Below are 25235 nucleotides of genomic sequence, written 5' to 3' on the forward strand. Positions count from 1 at the left end.
GATGCAAAAAATAAATAAATGTCACATTGCTTAGGCAACTGGGGAACCGGGGCTGAATCTTTGCCCAGGAATCATCCTGCAGATTTTCCCATTCAGTGGCAACACTGAACCTGCCAGGTTTGTCTCTTCCTCTACTGATGCCCTTGGGGCCAGGCAAAGGCTTTTGCAAGAGATGTGCCATGTGGCATGGCAACACCACGTGGGGCACCTCCCTGCTGCTGCCCCCCACCCACACGCTCACGCACATCATGGACTAGAGACCACACAGCCCAGGGGCATCGCGGCTTGCACTGTTTGGATCAGAGATTGCTCAAAAGACAGCTCACCCTTCTCAGTGGACGCCATTGCTTTGCCCTCTGTGATCTGACAGGAGAAGCCCCTTGGACTGTTTCCCGGGCAGCAAAGGGGGTCAAATCTTGAGGATGAATCTTGAGCAAAGGGGGACGAATCTTGAGCAGGCATGCGGGTGGGCCGCTCTTGAGAGGCGGGTCCAGCCCGCCCCTCTGGTATATAATGAAGGCCCATAGCTTGCACCAGAGCCACTTCTCCCTCCCTCCCCATATTGCTGTCACATGTGGTTCTGCTGGACCTTGCAGTAGCAGAGTTGGCCGCTGTATTTGGTGCCAAGTTGGAATTTCCCCTAATTCCAGCATTCTGGTTTTCGCCATCCTCATAGTACTCATCACATCTTTAGTGGTTTGAGTAGGTGTAGTCTTGGACTACACCAGTGGTGTAGACTGGTGACTGGGAGCGGCCGCCGAGACCATATAACACCGGTCTTGAAAGACCTACATTGGCTCCCAGTATGTTTCCGAGCACAATTCAAAGTGTTGGTGCTGACCTTTAAAGCCCTAAACGGCCTCGGTCCAGTATACCTGAAGGAGCGTCTCCACCCCCATCATTCTGCCCGGACGCTGAGGTCCAGCGCCGAGGGCCTTCTGGCGGTTCCCTCATTGCGAGAAGCAAAGCTACAGGGAACCAGGCAGAGGGCCTTCTCAGTAGTGGCGCCCGCCCTGTGGAACGCCCTTCCAGCAGATGTCAAAGCAATAAACAACTACCTGACATTCAGAAGACATCTTAAGGCAGCCCTGTTCAGGGAAGTTTTTAACGTATGATTTTACTGTATTTTTGGTTTTTATGGAAGCCGCCCAGAGTGGCTGGGGAGGCCCAGCCAGATGGGCGGGGTATAAATAATAAATTATTATTATTATTATTATTATTATTATTATTATTATTGGACGGAGAGGAGGTTATGGCCTCTGCCTGCCCCTCTGAGAATGGAGTATCCCGTTAAAGGGATCCAGAGGAGATGCTTCTGTCCAGACGCCCAGGTGGGGGCAAGGGACCACAGCACACACACACCCGATGCAATCCAGCAGGGAGGTTATTCCTTCATGTAGGTCAGGGACTCCCTCACTTCCAGCTGACCTCAAACGCAAGTCCTTCCAGCTTACTTTTAGCCCACTTTGGGTTGGCCAATAATGGTGTTATGCATCTTGTTCTTGAGAGTGGGGTGGTCTGAAGGGCAGGGGGGACACCTTGCCACGCAGGGAGAACCAAAATGGCACCAGCTGGGTGTGGCTTTTGTGACATCTAGCTGAGTTGTTATGTACTGAGTTTAATAGGATCCAAAATACAGCAGTCTGATTGGTCCTAGAACAATAGAACCCAGAATGCAGCAAGAGCTACCCAATCCAGCTCCAGGTGGAAGTGAATCCGCAACCTGATTAGCCTACAGGAGAATCCCGGAATTAGCCAATCACGTGGGGCCCATTGTGTAAATAATGTATATAAAGCAGACATTCTGAGGGAACTTCCATTCCTCCTCACAACTATGAGCTGAATAAAGAGCATGAAATCCACACTCGACTCTGAGTATATTTCATGAACCCTCCAATATTGCATAATACCTGTGTTTATTAATAGCCACAATATCCAGAGGTGGCTTAAACCCAGGGTGGGTGGAGGACCTTCGATCTGTAGGCCAAATTGAGCCGGCTAAGTCTCCCCATGGTGAGGGTCTTTCAAAAATGGCAAGCAGAGTCCTTTGGGTCACTGGCTTGGCAGGTAGCAGACCACTCAGCCATGAAGGGTTGAAAACTTGGTTGGTCCTAGTGGACAAGGCGCCTTGCTATGGATTCCGTTCTTAATGCTGTTGGGGTCCTTTCCCTTTGCTGTCTTAGGTAGTGGACCGATCCAACTGTGGCAGTTCCTGCTGGAGCTCCTCACAGACAAGTCCTGCCAGTCCTTCATCAGCTGGACAGGCGACGGCTGGGAGTTCAAGCTATCTGATCCGGATGAGGTACGTATGGGCCTGAATCAGGCCTGGAGAGACACTCGTGCTGTAAGGGAAGGAATAAATAGATAAGGACCTAGAGCAGTGGTTCTCAAAAGTGAGTGGTACTGTTCCTGGGGGGCAACACAAATCCCTAGGGGGACACTAAGTGGTAAGGGGGCAGCAGGTGGACTTTGGAGATGGAAATGGCTATGAAACTTTGAAAAGCTGGTATCACTGGATCAAATTTATATTTTGTGTTGAATTAATTAAACTAAGGGCTTATCCGTACTTACCTCTCTTCTGCTCTTATCCAGGCATGGTCCATGCTTGAGTGGGGGGGGGGGTTGTTGCCCCATGAAAACCTGCTCTTTAAAGCACAATTGGAGCAAATGGCAATCTAATACCCAAATTGACGTATTTAAAAAGTCCACCTCCTGTCTCTCTTCATCGCCTTTCTGTCCCTTCTGCATCCACACCAGATATTTACACCACTGCTGAAGGTCTAAGAATCGTGGAGTAACCTGGGAACTCTACTTTGTGAAGGATGCTAGGAACTGTAGGTCTGCAAGGTCAGCACCCTTAGCAAACTACAGTTCCCAGGATTCTCCATGACCGTTAAAGCTGCCCGAGGGTATTTTGCGCAATTGGCGTTGACGCTTTCATTTCCCTTCCGAGCTCGCCAAGGACTTTCTGTGATGTTTCTGGTGTCCTTGCCATTCCCAGGTTGCAAGGAGGTGGGGCAAGAGGAAAAACAAGCCCAAAATGAACTATGAGAAGTTGAGTCGCGGGCTGCGTTACTACTATGACAAGAACATCATCCACAAGACGGCCGGGAAGCGCTACGTCTACCGTTTTGTGTGCGACCTGCAAAGCTTGCTGGGATACACGCCTGAAGAGCTACACGCCATGTTGGATGTGAAGCCAGACGCCGATGAGTGAAGGGGATGAGCAGGCAAGAACAGAAGTCCTTGTAGGTGGATTCAGGGCATCCATCTAGGCGTTCAATTGAACTTCTGTCATTTTTAATTTTTTTACTGCCATGGTTTTCCTTTTAAAAGAGAGAGAGAGAAAGAGAAAGGAACAAGAATTTCCACTGGTTATAAAGGGGGTGGGGGGTGACACATCATGCTTTTGGATGAAACTGTGACATATTTTGGCTAGGAGGAGAAATGGGGGGAAAAATTGAATGTCCTTGGAGAGTTTTATTGGGGGCTGATATTTTAAAAGTCAGTGGGGGAAAGAGCGTAAAAGTTAACCGCCCTGTTACAATCGCATGATCAATAAAGAACTCCCCGCCCTCCCCCCGAGGTGCCATAAACTGACAATCCATAAGCTCGTAAGGCTCCCTTTTGATTTTAAGAGTGAGGAGTGGCCTTTTGGGGGTGGAGGCAGAGCATCCTCTTCTGCAGGGAAGTCACATCGGTGGTCCTTAAATAATTTTGCATTTCAAAGAACAAGTTTGCTTCTTAAGAGGGACCAATACCTTTTTTTTTAAATTTGTAAAAAGAATGTTATTTTATTAAAATTTTGTGCCAGTATTTTTCTCTAAAATAGTCTTAAGCTCTAAGATGGTCTCGGTATTGCAATATTGTGTTGTCGTTGGTGTTTTTATTTTTGTTATGCCAGCTGCGAATTCTATCAGCATTTTTTTGGTGGTGGTGGGGAAATACAGAGGCTATGTAGACCCCTCCAGAAACAGAAGCATTTAACTGTTCAGCAGAAAATCCAGATACACCCTAAGAGTGGTGGGTGGGGAGAGATTTGTGGGTGAATGACTGTTTTGCTTTCACACTGGGTCTCCCACACCTTACTCTGTTTTTGCTCTCCCATTCCAATTGGTGAATCAGTTTTGTGTCTTTGGGAGGGGCTCTTTCGATCAATAATTTTATCTGGACTTTCCTCCGCTTTCCCTATGCCTTTTCACGATATATTAAAGAAAGGTTTTTCTTCCAGCGTTGAACTTTAGATTGTTTCCAATCCCCTAATTGGTGGGAGGACCCAGCCCTTCATGTCTCATTAGTTGTTGGTTCTTCAGCTTACAGGCCCCAGTTCCTCAATATCTCAGGTTGTGCTTAGAATGGGGTACTTTGTAAACAGAATAGCTCTTCCCGCGAAGGTCCCCTAACCGTTCTCAGGTCACCAGCGTGCATGTAGGAGTCTCGTGGAGGAATCTGCCTGCTGGATCCACTCCTGGTGTGTAGAACCTTTCCACAAAGTCAGCTCACTAAGCATCAAGTCAGGGCCAGCAGCCATGAGCCTAATTCATAGACACGCACACCTATTTGCAGTTTGCAGGTAATCTCTAAGCCAAACTATGGCCTAGGTAGGGGGGGGATGTGGTCTCCTGGAAGTGGGATAGATACCATTTTGTTTCTCCTCCACTCCTGATGCTCCACTGTGTTTGCAAAGCCTTGAGCTCCAAACTCAGGCAGTCCCAAAGAAGCAAATTGGAACATTTCCTTCCTAAAAGTGGCTTTTTAAGTTCCTTTTTTATTACAGAAGAAGGCAGTTGAGGTGGTGAAGAGAAATCTACTGATTTATTTGCCTTCCTTGCTACTTTTTTTAATGTTCATGATTTAGCTGATGGAATGCTGATGCCATTGAGGCATTGTGGGTGTCAGCACCCTACCCACCGCCCCTCCCCAGCTGTGATTTACAGTGATGACACCTTGCTTTACAGGCCTGGATGTATCCTTGGCAAAGGAGCCACACCAAACCCACCTCCCTGAGTATAACTGCATGGCAGACCTGTTTGTAACTACGTGTTTGTCAAATTCGCACTTAATAATTTTTACACCAGCCCTTCATGGATCCTCGATCCACATCACTGCGGAAATGTATTGTGTGAATTGGCCAGAGTTCCCTTTAGAACAAAACTGGATAACTTAATCCGTGACCTTAAAGCGGCAAATAGTTGAATGTATTTTAATTTTTGCTTCACGCGGAATCATTTCAATCATGCAGAATTAAAAGAGGGGGAACTCCTGGGTCAATGATGGGCCAGCGGAATTTGAAGCAGATCAGGACTTGAGATAATAACATCTCAGGTTGGCAGGGCTATAAGAAAAAAAAAGAGCAAACCTGTTGTTGCTGAGGTCCCTTTCTCACAAATGTCAGAGGAGGTGGTAAATCTATTTCAAGTTGCAGGCTGCAGCTGGCAAGGAGGAAGTCATTCCAGAACAGTTCCCTGCACACACACAAAGGCAGACAGAAGGAAGGAGTATAACTGTAATTAATTGAAAAAACCAAATTCAAGGTTGTGTCCAACTAGGTTCTACTCAGAGTACAGACCCATTGGAAGTAATGAACCTAAGTTAGTCATTTTTGTTTTATGTATTAAACTGTAATTTATGAATCGCTTCCCATGAGATATCCTGAATTGATAAAGAGTAGAAAGCACATCAACAACAAAAACATACCTAACTGCTCTGAGTAGAACATTGAAAAGAACCACTGAACTAGAGATGGGAAGCCTTTGCTTCTCCAGGCACTGCTGAACTACAGCTCCTATCATCCCCCAAAAATGTGGCCCAATGGCCAGGAGTGATGGGAATTGTAGTCCAGCAGGCAAAGGTTCCCCCACAGTTGCCCCAAACATTACATCCCTCTCCTTAGCGTGCCAGTCTTTCATGTGCACTGGCTGGGTTGGAGTTTATAGGAGGAGGATACTTCATGCCTCTGACCACCTGGCTGGGAACAAGGAAGAGCTTCCATGTATTTAGGCATGGCTGATTGGAGATCTTGGTTTTGATTGGTGGGAGATAAAGCTCAGCATTTCTCAGGACAACATAGGACATAGTTTCTGAGTCAAGGATATTGATGGTGGATGTTCCTGGAATGGGTGTAATGATGACTGAATCTCCAGTTCAGCTAGATTTGATTCCAGTAGAGAGGAAGAAGAACCAGAGTAGAAGATGAGAGGAAAGAGGGAGTAGTGGAGGTGGGGAAAGGTTGTATCCATAAAGCCAAAAAATGGTGCCTTTCAGCCAGGCATTAGGGAGCCTTTGGCTGTCCAGATGTGGCTCAACTACAATTCCCATCAACTCTGGCCACTGCCTGTTTTCCTGAGTTGTGGAGCCAGAGTTTGGCAACATCTGGAGGGCCAGAGGTTCCCCATCCAAGCTTCAGAGTTTCCCAAACTTGGGTCTCCAGCTGTTGTTGGAATTACAACTCCCATCACCCCTAACAGGCGGGACCAGCCAGCAGTCAGGGGTAATGGGAATTGTAGTCTGAAAACAGCTGGAAACCCAAGTTTGGGGAACACTGCTTTAGATGTAGGCAAAGAGGGGGAAACACCTGTGGCCACACACCAGCCAACAGGAGAGAGAAGAGAAGATGACATGAAGCTATAGGAAACAGCCAGTATTGCAGGTGGCATTTCTGTGTCCCAGAACTACTGAAGCCTGTTCCTGTTGCTGGTTAAGCACCCAACAGGGATAGTTCCACTGGTCTGAAAAGCATAGTCCCAAAATGACCAATTCACCTGATGAGCTATTCAGGTGTCAGCTGGAAGTTACACTACCCACATGAAGCTACACCAGAACCTTTGGAGTGCTCATCTGAGAGCTTTTGAGCACTGAGTTGTCCCATCTGTGAGGTAGACTTTGGAAACTTCTGTTTCTGTTTTCAATTAAGCACAGCTCACCATGTTGTCCAGACTTGATGTGGCTTATGATTAGATGTAGTTTGTTGAAACAAGCCCATTACAAACCATATTTTAAGAAGCTGGCTTGTTTCAACAAACCACAGTTTAGGTATCAGACTAAGCCCTTCACTGTGGTTGAACTAAAACCAAGTAGAGCCTTCTGAGCTCTTTGCAGCCACATTGGAAAGAAGGAAAAGGGGTGGGAGTGGCTCATACTTGCAGTCCTCAACTGTACCTTGCAAGTGATTAATTCAGTAACTCCAGGAAATTCAGTTCAGAAAAACAACAAACAGCCATTTCATAAGTTGTTGGGTTTTCTTTGCAAAAGCAATTCCCTCACTGGAGAGGCAGGTTAATAAAGAGTGGGAGAATTGCCCAGTCCAGAGTCCTGCCACTGGCCTGGATGCAATCTAAGGCAGCAGCTGGAGGGAAACAAATATAACAAATCCAGGGCTGGGATATTGTCCTCCCTTGTTGGGGAACAATAGAACTTTGGGTCCTGGGGGTGCAGGGCCTCTCTCTAGATCCACCCCAACATGCCCGTTTTTCCTCGTTCCTGACAACAGAGCACTGGTGGGGAACAATGACTGCAGAGGTTCCTGTGGCCACAGTGAAGAGGTCTCCATGGATGGACCTCCACAGTACCCTCTAGCCCCCAGGGCACCCTCTCAAGGCCCACAGGATTGTCTCTTTAGACAGTATAGTACAGTCATACCTCGGGTTACAGACGCTTCATGTTACAGACTCCGCTAACCCAGTACCTCAGGTTAAGAACTTTGCTTCAGGATGAGAAAAGAAATTGCACGGCGGCAGTGGGAGGCCCCATTAGCTAAAGTGGTGCTTCAGGTTAAGAACAGTTTCAGGTTAAGAACGGACCTCTGGAACGAATTAAGTTCTTAACCCGAGGTACCACTGTATTATATTGCAACCTGCTTCCAGATTACCATTGAAAATTCTGATCTGATAGTTAAACAACTTGCTCTAGCAGATACACAGAGGGAACATGGAAGACACCTTTGCCAAGGATAGCTTTTAATCAATATCTGAAATATAAGGACACCCAATGCTTTTTTCCTGGGGGTATGCAGGGGTATACATACCCCTAAACATTTTGTGAATCTAAGTTTGGCCTCATTGAGGGGCAGTATTTAAATATCAGTAGGAAAATGAGAGTACTCCTAAACATTTTTTGTAAGGAAAAAAAGTGCTGAGGACACCTCTCTACGTTTTGGGTGATTTTTGAACCTCACTGTCTTTAGAGAACATATCTGTGGACCAATCCACACATGACAAGGTTTGGATCATCGGACCAGGAACCGCCCTTCATTGTGGCTTCCTGCTGTGTGTGTCTGTATGTTGGTAGACGTTGTCTCATTCTCACATGGCCTATTTCAGTGTACGTTGTTCAGAAGACTACGCCTAAAAAGTGCTGAGTGTGGAGCATCTCTCTGTGGCGCTGTATTGATGTGCCAATGTGCCTCCTCTTGCATTCATGTGCCTGGAGATTCACCTCCTTCCTCCCTCCCTCCCTCCCTCCCTCCCTCCCTTCCTCCCTCCCTCCCTCCCTCCCTCCCTCTGTTTCTGATGGGGTCTCTGTAGCGCCAGTGAACTGTGCACTCCATTCCAAAGAAGTTTGAATAGATGATAACTGATGTATACATATATGTTTATGACAGAAATATCTCCAGGAATTAACTGCCTCAGTGAAACAAGTTATTATTTGAGAAGAAGAAAATGTATGTTGTTTGTACAATGACTATTTTTTTGGTCTTTGTTTTTATACCTGGTTTTTGTTTTGTTTTGTTTTTAAGCTGATAATTTTAGAAGAAGAAAAAGATTGTTATATTATGCTGTTCAACTATTTTCCATCTTGTATTTTCATATAATTTATATTTTATAGAACTGAAAGGGAGAAGAAAAAAAAACCTTAAAAAGCAAGATTTTTTTTAATTAAAAAAAAAGGAGAAAAAAAAGCAGGTGCTTTTTAGGAAAAAGAAAACCAAACTCATCTGAGGTAGCTTAGAGATGTAGTGATGTCTGTATGTATGTGTGTGTGTGTGTTTTTAAAAAAAGAATTTCAAAATGCAATTCCCTCCCACACTGAAGACTTAATAGGGAGCGGAGTTGGTTTTGTTTTAATTGCTGATGCTGGCACATCATTCTTCTGGAGAGTCTTTTATATACTGTAGCCTTATTTCATATTGTATTTTAAACCATTTGAAATTTTAAAAAAATAAATAAATCACAAAGCTATCCCTTGCCCTGGTCATGGTTGTCAGCATGCTTGGCCTTGTCTTTTGCTGAAGACCACAGGTCACATCGGGGTGGAAAGAGAATCACGTACAGAGTGCCAAAAGGCACGTAGGCAACCTGCTTACAGAGCAGTCATCCCCATTTACTTGCATGAAACTTACATAGATGTTTGATTATATATCCAGTCTGTTTCCCAACATTCACTCAGTAAGGTAAGTAAAAGCTATGCCGGATCAGGCCAACAACCTATCTAGCTCAGCATCCTGTTCTTACAACATCCAACCAGATGGGAAATCCACAAGCAGGATCCGAGCATTGCTGCCCGTTGTCTCTCAAGACAGATGGATATCAATAACAAAAATAGCTGCCTCCAGCTGTGGAAGCAGAGCACAGCCTCCATCATGACTGGTAGCCAAAGACAGCCCTCTCCTCCATGAATTTGTCTAACCCTATTTTAAAACCAAACTGGCAACCATCACGGCCTCCAGTGGGAGGGAGTTCCATAGTTTAACTATGCACCAGGTGAAGAAGTTCTTTCTCGATCTGTCTTGAATGTTTCTTCTTAAACCACTTAGAGGTTTTGTTATAATTATTTAATTGTTGTTCCTGTTGCTTATTAAATTTATGGGTCACTTTTTCTTGCCAAAGGCAACTCAAAAGCCAAAGAAACGAAAACCCAAATAGATACATTAGAACAAACAAACATATACATTGAAATACATTAAAAACACCCACCTTTGTGGAGAATTGCCCAGAGTTATTGAGCTTTTTGGAGGGGATTACCCAGGGTTCTTGGGCTTTTTTTTAGGGGGGATTGCCAAACAAACGCTCAATACACGCGTCGCTAAATCCGCCTCCCGTCTGTCCCATCGCCGGCAGAAGCTGCAAGTCGCCTGCCCAACTGCCGGAGCATCAGCCAATCAACACTACCCATTGACGCAACAACCAATAGCACACACAATAACCACTGACAGCCTTGGCAGCAACCAATCAAACGTCCACCCTATGCACTACCCATGTATAAGACGACCCCTACTTTTTAGCATGATTTCAAAAGAAAAGAACATAGTCTTATACATGGAAAAGTACGGTATGTTGCAACCACTTCTTGAAAGTTCCAGGACTGTCCCTAATTGTGCAAACCTTTCCTCCTATTTTACAAAGTGTGGGGCGTGGGGGGTGTTTGCTTGGTTGCGAGTGCCACGAAATTTGCAAAATGGGCTCGCCTTCCCCCAAACGGTAAGTGGGTCTCGTAAACAAAATTGGTTGCGACATATTACAGTCTGATGCCTGTAAATGGAGAATAAGAATTTTAAAAGGCTGGCTTGTGCCTATAACACAGACTGTTTCTCCACACCTCCTGGATGCTGATCTTTGTTTCTCATCAAGGAATGAAAATGATTTAGCTGACTCAGCTGTGCTGCTCTGCCCAGCCTCTGTGGGGGCTTGGAAGTCCTGTTTGTGCAATGCCGGGGACTTTGCTGGAAATGCAACAACACCCCCACCCACAAACACCCAGTAAACAGCCAAGACTCAGCTGCCGGGAGATCAGGCAAGCTCTGCCAGTTGGAAAGTGGTGTGGCTCAGTGTGCTCCTGGATCAATCTAAGGCAGCAGCTTATAAAATTTATAGGTAAAGGTAAAGGGACCCCTGACCATTAGGTCCAGTCGTGACTGACTCTGGGGTTGCGGTGCTCATCTCACTTTATTGGCCGAGGGAGCAGGCGTACAGCTTCCGGGTCATGTGGCCAGCATGACTAAGCTGCTTCTGGCGAACCAGAGCAGTGCATGGAAACGCTGTTTAACTTCCCGCCGGAGCGGTACCTATTTATCTACTTGTACTTTAACGTGCTTTCGAACTGCCAGGTTGGCAGGAGCAGGGACCGAGCAACGGGAGCTCACCCCGTCGTGGGGATTCAAACCACCGACCTTCTGATCGGCAAGCCCTAGGCTCTGTGGTTTAACCCACAGTGCCACCCACGTCCCTATAAAATTTATATGCTGCTTCATTGAAAAGCAAACAAAACTCAAAGCGGTTTTCAAAAAGATAAAGCAATAAAACCAAGGAAAAAATTACAGCGAAGGGTCAGCTTCAAGCAGTAGCATAGCGTGGGTTGCAATTATTATTATTATTATTACAACTTCCTTTCTTTTCTTTTTTCTTTTGAATTTTTGTGCCCCTAAGAATTTTGCTCCCAGGGCAACTGTCCCTTTGGCCCTGCCCAAGCTAGGCCTCCAGATTCAAGGGTTCCTGCTTCGCCAATTAAACTCTGGACAAGCAATCAGTGGCACCCTGTGCGTTTACAGTTAACAAAATACAAGCAGAAGTGGGATTGTCCACTCTGGGGACCCAGTCTCTGTTCATTTGCTTTTGAATACCAGTTGCTGGAAGGAAGCTATAGGAGGGGAGAGGACTCTTGTGCTCGACTGCTGCTCGTCCCACTGAAGGATTTGGGTGGTCACTGGGTGAGAACAGGATGCTGAATGAGATGGACCATTGGCCTGATCCAGAAGAGCTCTTCTTATATTCTTGATTTGGGGACCATCTTAACTATCGCGTCCAGGTGGGCTACATGAAAGTCATCAAGTGAGTTGAAGCAAGTGTCCCACTGCTGCTGAAGAAAACACTGAGCTAGATGGGTCTGACTCTGTATAAGACCGTTTCTTCTATTGAGACATGTTGGGAGCTTCCAGCTCATCAATCCTACCTGGCCAGAGAGAGAGAGAGAGAGAGAGAGAGATGGAAGGAGAAAATGGCGATGTTGAGTGAAGGTATACCAATTAGGAGTCTTTAGCCTCTGTCTTCACCTGAATTCCAGCCCTGTCTTTATCTCTCTCTTGGCTTGTTAACAAGTTCTGGACACACAGCATCAGCCCTCCAAAGAGCTCAAACATGGCAGCTTCATCTGATAAGGTCCTCTAGGGGAGCCTGCCTGTTAGCAGCTGCTTCTGAGCAAGCCCCACTAGATGGAGAGGCCTCAGGATCTGGTTAGTGTTTAGGTCATCCTACCTGCAACAGGGATGGTGTCAGGCCAAGTGTTGATTGAGCATCATTGAGAGGAACAGCAGGCAGTCTCCTTAAGCGGTTCTCTTGAGCCTAACATTTAACGGAGCTCAATGGAATACAGAGCTCAATGGGGACGTGGGTGGTGCTGTGGGTTAAACCACAGAGCCTAGGACTTACCAATCAGGTCAGCGGTTTGAATCCCCGCAACGGGGTGAGCTCCCGTTGTTTGGTCCCTGCTCCTACCAACCTAGCAGTACAAAAGCACGTCAAAGTGCAAGTAGATAAATAGGTACCGCTCCGGTGGGAAGGTAAACAGCGTTTCCATGCGCTGCTCTGGTTCCCCCGAAGAGGCTTAGTCATGCTGGCCACATGACCTGAAAGCTGACCTGAGCACCGCAGCCCCAGAGTCAGTCACGACTGGACCTAATGGTCCTTTTAATGGAGCACAGAGCACCATTTCTTCATTCATGTGGGATCCAGCCAACCTCTCTGCTGAAGTTGCAGGCGTTGTGTTCAAGAATAGGATGCTTGCTCAACAGACACATGTTCCATTTCTTCTCTAACCCACTCCTACCCCATAGGTTTTAAGGGTGGGCAAAAATGTGTCAAATGTTAAAGCCACAATTACAAATAAATCATCACTTGGCCCTGAGGCTCAGGCTCAAGCTTTTAGCGAGTGTCCATGAAGATGATTAATTTATGTAAAAGCATTTCTTTCATTTATTTATCATTGCATTTGTCCTGTCTTTTTCTCCAAGGAGCTCAAGTTGGTGTACACGGTTCTCCCCCTCCTCACTCAGTCCACACAACAACCTTGTGAGGTAGGTTGTGCTGAGAGGCAGTGGCTGCTCAAGGTCACCCCGTGAGTTTCATGGCTGAGGGGGGTGGGGATTTGAACCCTGGTCTCTCCCAGGTCCTGGTCTGCTATGCCACACTGATTCTCCAGACTGCTTTTTTTTAAAAAAAAATTAATAATACAAAATCAACATAAAAGCACTGAAACAGTATAATAATGAACAGTAAGCCAGTATTAGGGATTCAACAGTGGCAGAACAACGCCGAGTGCCTGTATGCCTTTCCCAAGTCTCCAGTCCTCATGATTCTAAGCGCAGTTCTGTTTAAACAGAAACAGACAAAATGTCTCCATGCAACCAGGAGAGAAACAGCACAGAGTGCTGCTGCTGCTGCTGCTGCTTCCAGTGGAAACTCTCTTTCTTCCTAAGGTGGGAGTTGCAGCCCTTGGAGTGCGTCAGCTCTGGGGAGGGAGCGGCCTGCCCAGGGCCTGCCCTGTGGAAAACAGCCCGGCTCCTCTTCCAGCTGCAGGTGGCCTCAGTGACCGGCCGACTGGTTGGCTGGCGGCCGATGCCCAGGCTGGCTTTCAGAGTCAGCACTTTCCACGCCTCGCACTGTTTTCTTTCCACGCTGGGTTTTCTCCTGCTGGGCGAAGGCTTCTGAACAGTTTCCAACAGAAACTTTCCAGTCCCTTCTTTCTTTCTTTCTTTCTTTCTTTCTTTCTTTCTTTCTTTCTTTCTTTCTTTCTTTCTTTCTTTCTTTCTTTCCCTCCGTCCTCTGGGCTCTGGCTGACTCTTCTGCAAATGAATGAATTTATTACGGTCATAGACCAGAAAAAACATAAAAAGCAACAATAGTTTACAAAGGGAATAATGGTGTCAATTAAAAATTGTAAAATTATACATAAAAGCAATACACATATGCACACACACCCACACACCCACACACACACACACACACACACATATATGCACTACAGTATATGTATAGACTTAAAAAAATGGGGGGGCTTGTCCAGGGGTCAAGTCTTTTACTTTTTTACAGCTAATGCCCTCCGCTTGATCGCAGCCGCAGAAAATTTGGCCACTTTCAGTGTTACTTCTGGATTTTTATCTCCTAGTAGGATTTTCAGCCGCTGAGATTCAGATCGACCTGGAAATTTCTGAGCGATAGGGGAAATAAACAGTGACCTAATATCCCCGTAAAGGTCGCAGTGTAACAACACATGTGAAGCCGTTTCCACCTCTTTCAGACCACATGGGCAAACTCGTTCAGCATAGGGTGTGCCCTCGTATCTGCCCTTTAGTAAGGCAGATGGCAGTACATCAAATCTGGTAAGGGTAAACGCCCGCCTGTATTTTGCGATTTGTAGATCCAGCAAATATGGTGTTAGATTAAACCCTTTTCCATAATCTTGGATAGCTGGATATTTATCTATCTTGCTCATATGGTCCTGAAGCTCTACATCTCCTATTCGCTGGCTCACCATCCTTTTAGCCTTTTCAAAACCTGAGGCTATAAGTTCTTGTGGGGAAAGCCCCAGGCCCTTCAATTTTTCATAAAGCGACAATCTCCATTTAGACTGGAACGGGTCTAGTAGAGTCAATGGAGCCACTCCCACTGGGAAAAATATGAGTTTTAGCCAGAAGTGAATCTTCAGGATCCATATCCTGGCATTAATAGGGAGTTGACCTACCTCCAGCCTGATGGCTGTGTTGGAGACACAGGTAGGTAACCCTAGTAGGGAGCGGTAAAATTTAGTTTGTACAGATTCCAGGGACTTGAGTTTTTGACAATTAAATATCTGGGTGCCATACATCAATTGTGGAAGTATTTTTGCAACAAAGACCTGCGAGGCAGCAGGAACATATTGACCTCCTTTTCTGTAAAAGAATCTTATGATAGCTCTGGAAGATCTTTGCGCATTTACAATGGAGTTCTTAATCTGATGGCACCAAGATCCCTTCTCATCAAAAATTATTCCAAGATATCTAAAAGATGTTACTTGCTCAATAGGTTGGTTATTAATTTTCCATTTATGTCGGAGTTTTCTCTTGGAGAACACCATAATTTTTGATTTAGTGTAATTTATTATTAGGTGTTCAGCTTCGCAATACTCTGTAAGAGCTCGTAAAAGTTTTCTTAGACCCACACAAGAGAAGGAAATAAGTGCCGCATCATCTGCGTACAAAAGGACTGGGATTGGTATATTATTTAGGTTTGGGGGATGAGTATTTGCTTCCTCCATCTTTCCGACTAAGGAGTTTATATAGAAGTTAAATAGAATAGGGGCAAGAACACAGCCTTGCTTGACACCATGGAAACTTTGGATTTCCTTTGATAGGTTCCCATAACGGTCGCATCTAACACGGATCCGAGTATTTTCAAAGGAGCTGGCCTGCCATGAAAGCCGTCCACACAATGGGTGCTTGTGCCAGGCGGCTCCTTCTGAAGGACCCCCCCTTTCCCCCCTTTTTGCTAGGTACAGTGCTTTTTCCTGGGGGACGCAGGGGACACATACTCCTAAACATTTTGTGAAACTTTGGACTTTTGTCCATTTACTGTATTTATTTTTTCCAGATTTGAACTATAAAATGGTGGTTTTCTAGAGTCAAAATGAGAGCACCCCTAAACATTTTTAAGGAGGGGAGCACTGGCTAGGTATAATAAAGAGGGCAAACTTTTTCCTGGAGCAGCTAAAACCTGGTTCTTCCTCCGGCTTGAAGTCCAGTGGGAGAGCGGGGTGGGGTAGATGGAGTAAGGGGTGGGGTGGAATGGCAGGAAATGTGACTGCGAGCTTTGCACCCTGAGCTTCAGGGGACACTTTTCCAGCTCAAAGGCTGCATCTGCTCAGGGGGCATGTCTTGGGGGGGCCACATGACAGTGATGGACGGGACTGTAAGCAAAAGGGGGTGGGGGAATGGATGTAGCTTCAAGCTTAAGAAGAGTCTGCTGGATCAGTCTAGTCCAGCATCCTGCTCTAACAGTGGCCGAACTGCCTGCGGGAAACCCACAAGCAGGATTTGAGAACAAGCGCCCTCTCCCCTCCTGTGGTTTCCAACAACTGATATTCAGAAGCATGGCTTCCTCCAACTATGGAGACAGAGAGCACAGCCATCATGGTTTTGTAGGCACTGATAGCCCTAATCTACAGGATTGACAAGACGAATTGCCGGCAGCCCAGAAAGGCTCTGGCAAAATCCTCCATCTCCCCAGGCAAAGAGCCATAGCATTTCTGAATCCTTGGCCCAGGCCCCACTGCCACCCTCAAGATGAGGCCACAGGGACCGGCATGTGGCCACCCCTCCCTGTTTTTTAGGCGTAAATATTTTCCCGATAAATCCAGGGCAGGTGATAAGAAACAGTCACGCAGACACAGACTCGCAAGGGCATTTGGGGACAGCTGCTTCAGATCACCCACCCACCCAACAAGGACTGAGTGGGATGAGCCGAAAAAGCCATCATGGAAACTGTGAGTCATCTAACGCAGCCCCTCGTAGCAGCAGCACCACCACCAAGCTGGGGGTGGGGTGGAATTGAACAGTGGGGAGAGCAGAGAGAGCTGCGTCACTGAGGCAGTGACCCTGAATGCACTTACTCATGAGTAAGACCTGCCGGACTTCAACCCCACATTGAACATTTGGGAGGTTGTGGGATGCGGGTTCCGATCGGATTGGCCCCCGGGTTTCCAACTCGTCTCAATCTCTGCCAGACTTCAGTTCCACAGCTGGGAAATGAAGCCAGGCAGCTTTGGGTTGTGCTGCTCCCCCCACACACACCCCTTCCGTTCCCCAAGGCACAGGCAGGGGGCTTTACCACACCCCCCCCTTTCTCATTCATAAAGTTGTATGTATGCAGAAGAAGAAGAAACCAACAGATTGCCTGTGTCTGGCAGAGAGTTGTAAGAAACAGAGAAACAAATGTTCCTCTGGTGGTCAAGGTGAAGTCAGAGTAGATTATTCAAGTTGCAAATGAAGAGCACCAATTAAAAGATTGACTTGTTTTGGGATGTCTGTACCCTGGTCTTGGATGCATAACCTTGTGTAACCAAATCAGTTGTGGATGTTGTACAGTGGTACCTTGGGTTAAGTACTTAATTCGTTCTGGAGGTCCGTACTTAACCTGAAACTGCTCTTAACCTGAAGCACCACTTTAGCTAATGGGGCCTCCTGCTGCCGCCGTGCCGCCGGACAACGATTTCTGTTCTCATCCTGAAGCAAAGTTCTTAACCTGAAGCACTATTTCTGGGTTAGCAGAGTCTGTAAACTGAAGTGTATGTAACCTGAAGTGTATGTAACCTGAGGTACCACTGTACTGTGGTCGCTGGTTTTATCATAACAGCAACCATACAGCTTCTATATGTAGGAGGGATGCACCTCACACAGCAATATGTCTTCACAGAATTCATTTTTATAAAAACCATCTTAGACTAAGGACTGGTTAACTACAGCAACAAGTTCTCCCCCTTTGCAACGTGCACAATATCTTTTTTCTGTTTTGTTTTCAACATGGTACTATTTCTTGTTTCTTCTTCTTTCTCGTGTCTTTTCATATTGTGTGCACTTTTTAATTTTGTACTTTTAATTTTTCAATAGAGAATATAAAATAAAAACACAATAAAATGTCTTGGGTTGGCGCTGGGACACCAGACAAGCCACTCGATACTTCCAAGAGTTTGGTGCCCATAAAATAGGCAAAGGCTCATTTATAGCAAATAAAGACTGGCCGGGGGAGGGGAGAAGATCTCACATGCACCATGCTCTGCAATGCACCCAGGTGCCTTATAAGCGTAGTAATGGGGGGGGAGGTTAAGGTGGGGAAAATTTGAGGAGATCAGGGGCCTGCTGCAGAAGCCCCACCTCCCTTCAAGGCCCCTCCAGGCATGTAAGCCCCAGAGCTTGTTGGCTGGCCAAAACTGCCTGTTCATGGGTGATTTTCCGAGCCAGGACTCTGGAAAATGTGGAAGGATCATGATCGGGGAAAGAGAAAAGAGGATCTTTCACTTTGAACTGTGCGTATTTCTCTCACCACTCAGTAGCGGCAGCCAACCCTCATGCAGCTGGGATGGGAGGCCGGCAACTTGTAATTTTGCCACTCCATTGACTGGCCTACAACTAGGGGAAACAGCTGCAGCTGGAATTAGGAAACAGGAAAGCCGAGTGGACAGGCTCTTCCCTCTGCACTTGGTCTCTCTCTCTCTCTTTTTCTCTCTCTTTTCGCTTTTATCCATCACAATGCCAGCACGATTCTTGGCACTCTTGCTCTATACATCACTGGGGGGCAAAATGTTTGGTCCATGAGCCACATCTGAGTATGGGAAACCCACTGTGAAGGTGGGAATTCAATTCAGTTTGCATTTAAAGACACAGCGACCTAAACTTCACATTCCAAAATGAGATGTGGACCAAAACACAGAACTATCCCATGGCATCCGAAATTCACTGGATTTTGCAGTGCAGTTCTACAGCCAAGTAAGGTGTGCAGAAATGTACTTGCCAGGGCAAAGTGTGCATCAAGATGAATGAAAACAACATCCTGTACATCGTAGAATAGTAGAATTGTCATACAAGGGGCTTTGCAAAACTGCTTGTTAGGCAAAACTGCACACACAATAGTGTGGATACAGTGGTACCTCTGGTTAAGAACTTAATTTGTTCTGGAGGTCCGTTCTTAACCTGAAACTGTTCTTAACTTGAAACACCACTTTAGCTAATGGGGCCTCCTGCTGTTGCTGCGCCGCCGCTGTGCGATTTCTGTTCTCATCCTGAAGCAAAGTTCTTAACCCGAGGTACTATTTCTGGGTTAGTGGAGTCTGTAACCTGAAGCGTCTGTAACCCAAGGTACCACTGTATTATTTGGAAAAAATCACCCTAAAATGCTGGTGAGGATCTTGAGGTTGGAAACATGAGAAACTGAGAGGAAAGGAAATTGACAGATTGTCCCGCCCTTAATTTGTATGGGCCATAAATAATGTTCTGGGCAACACTGGCATCCTGTGGGGATCTGTCAACCTTGTGAGGCATCCCATGGGCATCACCATCACCAGGGCAGTAGGGCCATGTGTCATGTGGTCATTAAACTGCAGCTGGTTCACTGAAGGCTCCCTGAAGGGGCTGCTGCAGCCACAATTGTCTTGCTCACTGATCTCGCTAGCACCAGAAGTGGGTGAGACAAGCAGTGGTAAATTGGCAGATTCCTTGGCAAACAGCTTGAGAGATGGATGGAAAACACTGCCTGTCTGGATCTGCCAAGGGGGTGTCAGAAGCTCCTGCAGCCAATTGGAAGTGGCGGAACCTGTGTCGGGCGATAGGGTTCCAAAGAATGTTCACAAACCAGAACACTCACTTCCAGGTTTGCGGCTTTCAGGACCCAAAATGTTCTACTTGCAAAATGTTCTACTGTCCACTGCTCTTACAGATGGAGGTTTCATTCACTTCAATTGCTAATACCATGTGTCCTCTACGAATTTATCTATCGGAATGTGTGCGCTTTAAAAAGAAAAACTGGTGAAGAGGCCCTCTGTTGCCCTGCATCACATTCAGTGCCTCTCGTCCCCCCTGGAGTGCTGTTTTGCTCCAAGAATATTTATAAGGCCTTCCCAGGCCCTTCCTTAATCATTCCTGAACTTTGTCCCTGTGACTCTCTCTTAATCAGCCCCTTCAGCTGCAGAATTATTTGTGTAGCTCCCAAGCTCCTCCAGTTGGCTTCGATCTTCCCCCGTAATGAGGAATTAGTGGCAGCGAGGTTGGCTTTTAACCCAGAAACACACACATACACAAACAGCGCCCTTTTTTTGGATTGCTGCTTAAAAACAGGAGCCAGGAGTTAGAAGTGCAAATATTATGATAAACAAGTATAATAAACAGAACTTCGGGAGGGGAAACCAGACCTTCTGTCCCAAGGCATCTGCCAACCCCTCACAAAGCGACTGCAGAGAAGCTTCTCCCTCGAGGGAGGATTGTGCTGCGAACAGACCTGGGGAAGGAAGGACGAGGGACAAGACTGCTCTGCATCTTAATGGGAGCCCAGCTAATTCACCCTTCCTGAGACAGTGCACAAAGTGAGATGCAGCTACACCGCAAAACTCACACCTTTCCAAATTTTGGCTTTCCAACCAAAGTCAAAAAACAAGCGCATCATATATTAGAATAAAGTGTGCATAAAGTGGACAATTAGGTCCAGTCATGGCCGACTAGGGGGTTGCAGTGTTCATCTCGCTTTATTGGCCGAGGGAGCCGGCAAAAAGCTTCCAGGTCATGTGGCCAGCATGACTAAGCCACTTCTGGCAAACCAGAGCAGCGCACGGAAACGGCGTTTACCTTCCCGCCGAAGTGGTACCTATTTATCTACTTGCACTTTGACATGCTTTTGAACTGCTAGGTTGGCAGGAGCAGGGACCGAGCATCGGGAGCTCACCCCGTTGTGGGGATTCGAACCGCCAACCTTCTGATCGGCAAGTCCTAGGCTCTGTGGTTTAACCCACAAACCACCCACGACCTATTAGTGAAAGGAATATGCAAATAAGCATTCCATTAGGGGGAATTGCTTGGCCAAAATATGTACATTGAGTTCCATTTCCACAGTGAAGGTTTCTGGGTTTGAATGATGGAGGCAGGAGGCAGGCAGGGAGCTGGAGACATGCCTTGTATGGACTCAATGAGGATCCTTTCCCATCCCCAGACATAGGGCATTTCTGACCACCCTCCCTGGACCACTTGGCTCCATCATCTCGGCATGCTGCAGGTTTCTGGAGACCTCAGATGTTGCTACCTCCATGTCTGACCGGATCCGGCAAACTTTTGCTGGCATCACTCCAGCAGGGTGAACTTCCGAGTCTTACAGGTAGCCAAGGCAGCCCCGTCTATCCCGCCAATCTGCCATCTGGCCACTGCACAGGCCTTGGCAGAAGGCTCAGCCTAGTCCTTGCAGCAAAGGCCTGGGACATCTGGTTCCAATCGGGCTGCCCGTTTGCAGCTCTCTGGCCTCTCCCCCTCCTCCTGGTCTGCTCGAGCGGAAAGATTTTGTAGGAGCAAAGTTCTCGGTAAATCACCGGGACGGCTGCAGCGCCAGGCATCGCTGGAGGCTCATTTTTCATAGGAAAGCTCTGAAAGCAAACAGTGGGCAGTGGGGGAACTTGCTGCGCTCAGCAAGAAATCCCAGCTGCCCCCTGCCAATGCCTAGCCCCTGGGAAAAGTGCCTCACTCAGAGCCGCTGGCACAGGATTCTGCGCAGGCCAAGGCTTGGCTTTGCCATGACAAACACTGGTGGAGTTGCTGGTCATTCCCCCTCCATCATTGACAGGCAGGGCTGGCCCCACAAGGCCACTTTCATGACAAGGGGGTCTGCACCCCAGAAAATCAACTAGGAGTCAGTGCATGAATGGAAAGAAAGGGGAAACCCATTGACACTGTTGCCACTTAGCTGTCTATCAGGGATTCTTTATATACGGTATATATTCTTTATACAGTCATACGTTGGATCCTGAACGCCTTGTGAGTCAAACGTTTTGGCTCCCAAATGCCGCAAACCCAGAAGTGACTGCTCCAGTTTGCGAATGTTCTTTGGAACCCGAACGTCTTATGCAACTTTCGCAGCTTCCAATTGGCTGCAGCAGCTTCCTGCAGCCAATCGGGAGCTGCGCCTTGGTTTCCGAAAGTTTTGGAAGTCGAACGGACTTCCAGAACGGATTCCGTTCGACTTCCGAGGTACCACTGTATACTTATTCAAAGAGATATATATAAATACCCATTACAAAGTATCTTTTTATAATATACTGAGATAAAACAACAACTTTAGTCTAAAGGAGAATAAAGTCAGAAGGAAGAAAAGACAAGGGAAGGAGAAACTTAAAGAAAGAGAAAGTAAGAAAAAAGGAAAAGAAAGGAAAAATAAAGATAAAGAAGAAAATGAAAATAAAAGGACTTCCGGCTCTCTGTCCTGTAGCGACACACGGTATTCATTCCATAAGATCCAACCATTCTATCTTCTATAAAGCAGAATTTTTTCAATCCTCAAATCCAGATATTACAAGTTCATTTTCTCTTTCACGCAAAAAGTCCGTAAGAAATTTCCAATCCTTAACAAAAGTAATGATTTTTCTCTAATTAAACGTGTTGACTTTGTCATCTCAGCCAAGTCCAATAGTTTGATCAGCCATTCCTCTATAGTGGGTAGCAGTGCCGTCAGCAGCAGCCATGGAGAGACCATGGAGAGACAATGGGATGCTCCTTTGCAGCCACAACTGCCATCACTCCGGACAAGCGCAGGCTCATCCTCCTCCCTGAGCTCAGCAGAAGCAGCTCTGGCAGAGGAAACAGGGACATTCTGGGATCAAATCAGAAGCCAGGATGGCTTTCATAATTCTAGGACTTACCCTGGAAAATCGGGACACTTGGAGGGTTTGGGTTTATTAACTATGGTTAACATTAGACACGGCTTAGTGTTATGCGAAAGCCAGGCCATTATATCTGTCTTCACCTACAGAGCAAACTTTCCCCAACACATTTGGGAGCCAGACCCAGGAAGAGATGACCAGGAGCTGCTTTTGCCCATTTTTGAGCTACCAGGGATGTTACAAAAAGTGTGGTGTGTTTTTTTTTTTCCTTTTCTCCCTTTCCCTTCTCAGACTGGAAAAAGGAGTCGGTCAGCATTTCTTCCCCTCTCAAGAAACCAATACCCTTTCTGCGGCACTCTGCCCCTGTTGACCCCCCTCCTTACTCAGCAAAGTTCCCTTTCTGCTTTTGGGTACCTAAGCAATCTGCATCTGTTGGCACACGGCTTACTCGTTCCTCCCAAAGACATCATAACACAATAACATGGAGTGCTGTTCCCAGGCCTCCTCCTCTCCTCTGAACTTTCCAGAATTCCACCAGGCATCATGGGAGGTCCCTCCCCTTGCAAATCAGAGGGGATGGCTGCCAAAAATAACTCCCTTTCGTATGACGGGAAATTATGTGTCCACTCCTGGGCTCCAGCCTCGCTCTTGCCTGTCCCCTCCATGACCATCCGTTGTGCTTCCCTTTTTTCTGAAGCTGCCATGGCCCATGGAGGTCCCCTTGCCCTGTTCTGAGAAGTGCCTGCTGGGATGATTTATGGAACTAGTTTCAGCCGTGCAAAATGATTCCCTTAATTAAAATGCCAAGTCCCCTCCGCCTACACATGAGCAGGCCTACACACACGACCCAAGAGGAGGGGCTGCAGAACTCCACACCCTCTAATATTTCTCTGATGAAAATACAGTGGTACCTCGGGTTACATACGCTTCAGGTTACAGACTCTGCTAACCCAGAAATAGTACCTCGGGTTAAGAACTTTGCTTCAGGATGAGAACAGAAATTGTGTGGCGGGGGCACTGCGGCAGTGGGAGGCCCCATTAGCTAAAGTGGTGCTTCAGGTTAAGAACAGTTTCAGAAGAAGAAGAAGAAGAGTTTGGATTTGATATCCCGCCTTTCACTCCCCTTCAGGAGTCTCAAAGCGGCTAACATTCTCCTTTCCCTTCCTCCCCCACAACAAACACTCTGTGAGGTAAGTGGGGCTGAGAGACTTCAAAGAAGTGTGACTAGCCCAAGGTCACCCAGCAGCTGCATGTGGAGGAGCGGAGATGCGAACCCGGTTCCCCAGATTACAAGACTACCGCTCTTAACCACTACACCACACTGTCTCTCTCAGGTTAAGAACGGACCTCCGGAACGAATTAAGTACTTAACCCGAGGTACCACTGTAGGAGAAAGCGGGACATTCTGGGATCAAATCAGAAATAGGGACAGCTTCTGTAAATCCGGGACTGTTCCTGGAAAATAGGGGCACTTGGAAGGTCTGGAACTTTGTGTTTCTTCAAGAGGGTCAGCTATGCTGAAGGGGGGGGTGAATTCATAGCCGAAATCATGATCTCAGACTCTTACTTGGTTCTCAGCTGATTAATGGAGAAGCCCAAACAGGCCTGGAAAAACCACATTGATTCATGGCTTGTCTTCGGAAAACCCTGAACGCAAATCTTGCTGTTGTGCTGGCTGAGAGCAGAGCCGTTGAAGGAAGTGGTGGGATTAGACCTGCCAGGGAGCAGCAGATGAGAAGCCTCGTGTGTCCCAGACCATCTCCACAGCCAGGCCTAGGGAGCCTGAGCTTTGGAGAGCATCACACAGTGAGATAAAACAGTCCCCCATCTGGCTGGTGCTGGGCGGGGGGCAGAGGGGAGTGAAGCAGTGGGAAAGCAAGTGCTATTTATCGTGGGAACCAAGACTCCCCTGGCCAACAGCAAGGTGTGAGGGAGAAGCAGGCCGTAATTCTCCAGGCTCATAAGCAGGCGGGTTCCTGTTGTTGGCCTGGCTGGCATCCCATCATATCACATTCCCATTGTCTCCCAATTAAAATCTGTGCTTCGGTCTGCTCCCAAGATGTCTCTCTGGACTTCCTAAAACCCAAGGTTGCTGGCTGAGAGCCAGTGTGGTGTAGTGGTTAAGAGCATTAGACTCGTAATCTGGTGAACCGGGTTCGCGTCTCCGCTCCTCCACATGCAGCTGCTGGGTGACCTTGGGCTAGTCACACTTCTCTGAAGTCTCTCAGCCCCACTCACCTCACAGTTTGTTGTGGGGGAGGAAGGGAAAGGAGAATGTTAGCCGCTTTGAGACTCCTTCGGGTAGTGATAAAGCGGGATATCAAATCCAAACTCTTCTTCTTCTTCTTCTGACAGCCTTGTGGTCTGTGACCACAGCCTTGTGGTCTGTGAAGGGTTAATTAATGACAGGCGAAGGTTTGGATGCAATGCCCAACTATGGTTTACTGCAGCTTCCCAAACTTAGGTCTCCAGCTGTTATTGGACTACAATTCCCATCATCCCTGACCACTGGTCTTACTAGCTAGGAATTATGGAAGTTGTCATCCAAAAACTGCTTAAGACCCAAGTCTGGGAAACCCTAAATTAGTGTAACAACCATCTGGCTTTTAGAAGACATCTGAATGCAGCCCTGTATAGGGAAGTTTTTAATGATTGGTGTTTTACTGTGGTTTTATAATTTGTTGGAAGCTGCCCAGTCTGATGGGTGGCATACAAATTATTATTATTATTATTATTATTATTATTATTATTATTATTATTATTATCACAAGTCTCAGGTTCATGTGCTCCTCCTTCCCAAAAAAGACAGTGAGGAGTATTCCATGAACCACAGTTTAGTGAAACATCCAAACCCTAAACTGTGGTTGAACTGAACCATGGTTTATTGAAACAAGTCAACTTCGTAAACCATGGAGTGAAGTTAGCTC

The 25235-nt window shown here is 46.8% G+C and overlaps 1 protein-coding gene and 1 long non-coding RNA gene across 3 annotated transcripts in view; one reads left to right on the top strand and one right to left on the bottom strand.

Moving 5' to 3' along the window:
* The window catches only part of ETS1 (ETS proto-oncogene 1, transcription factor), a 98913-nt gene extending 95084 nt beyond the window's left edge, over positions 1-3829 (top strand). For both annotated transcript variants that reach the window (XM_081889927.1, XM_081889928.1), the window contains 2 exons: positions 2184-2302; positions 3002-3829. In XM_081889927.1, the coding sequence (XP_081746053.1) occupies positions 2184-2302; positions 3002-3217 (335 nt within the window). In that variant the 3' untranslated portion in view covers positions 3218-3829. The remainder of the gene's footprint in view (positions 1-2183; positions 2303-3001) is intronic.
* Positions 3830-7014: 3185 nt separating this feature from the next.
* On the bottom strand, positions 7015-23386 carry LOC309357729. Its single transcript, XR_014163206.1, has 2 exons — positions 23220-23386; positions 7015-7638 (listed from the first exon to the last, which is right to left on the bottom strand). It is a non-coding gene; the product is annotated as an uncharacterized lncRNA (long non-coding RNA).
* Between the last annotated feature and the right edge of the window lie 1849 nt (positions 23387-25235).

This window comes from Podarcis melisellensis, assembly GCF_964234715.1.
Source record: "Podarcis melisellensis genome assembly, chromosome: 15".
Taxonomy (NCBI): domain Eukaryota; kingdom Metazoa; phylum Chordata; class Lepidosauria; order Squamata; family Lacertidae; genus Podarcis; species Podarcis melisellensis.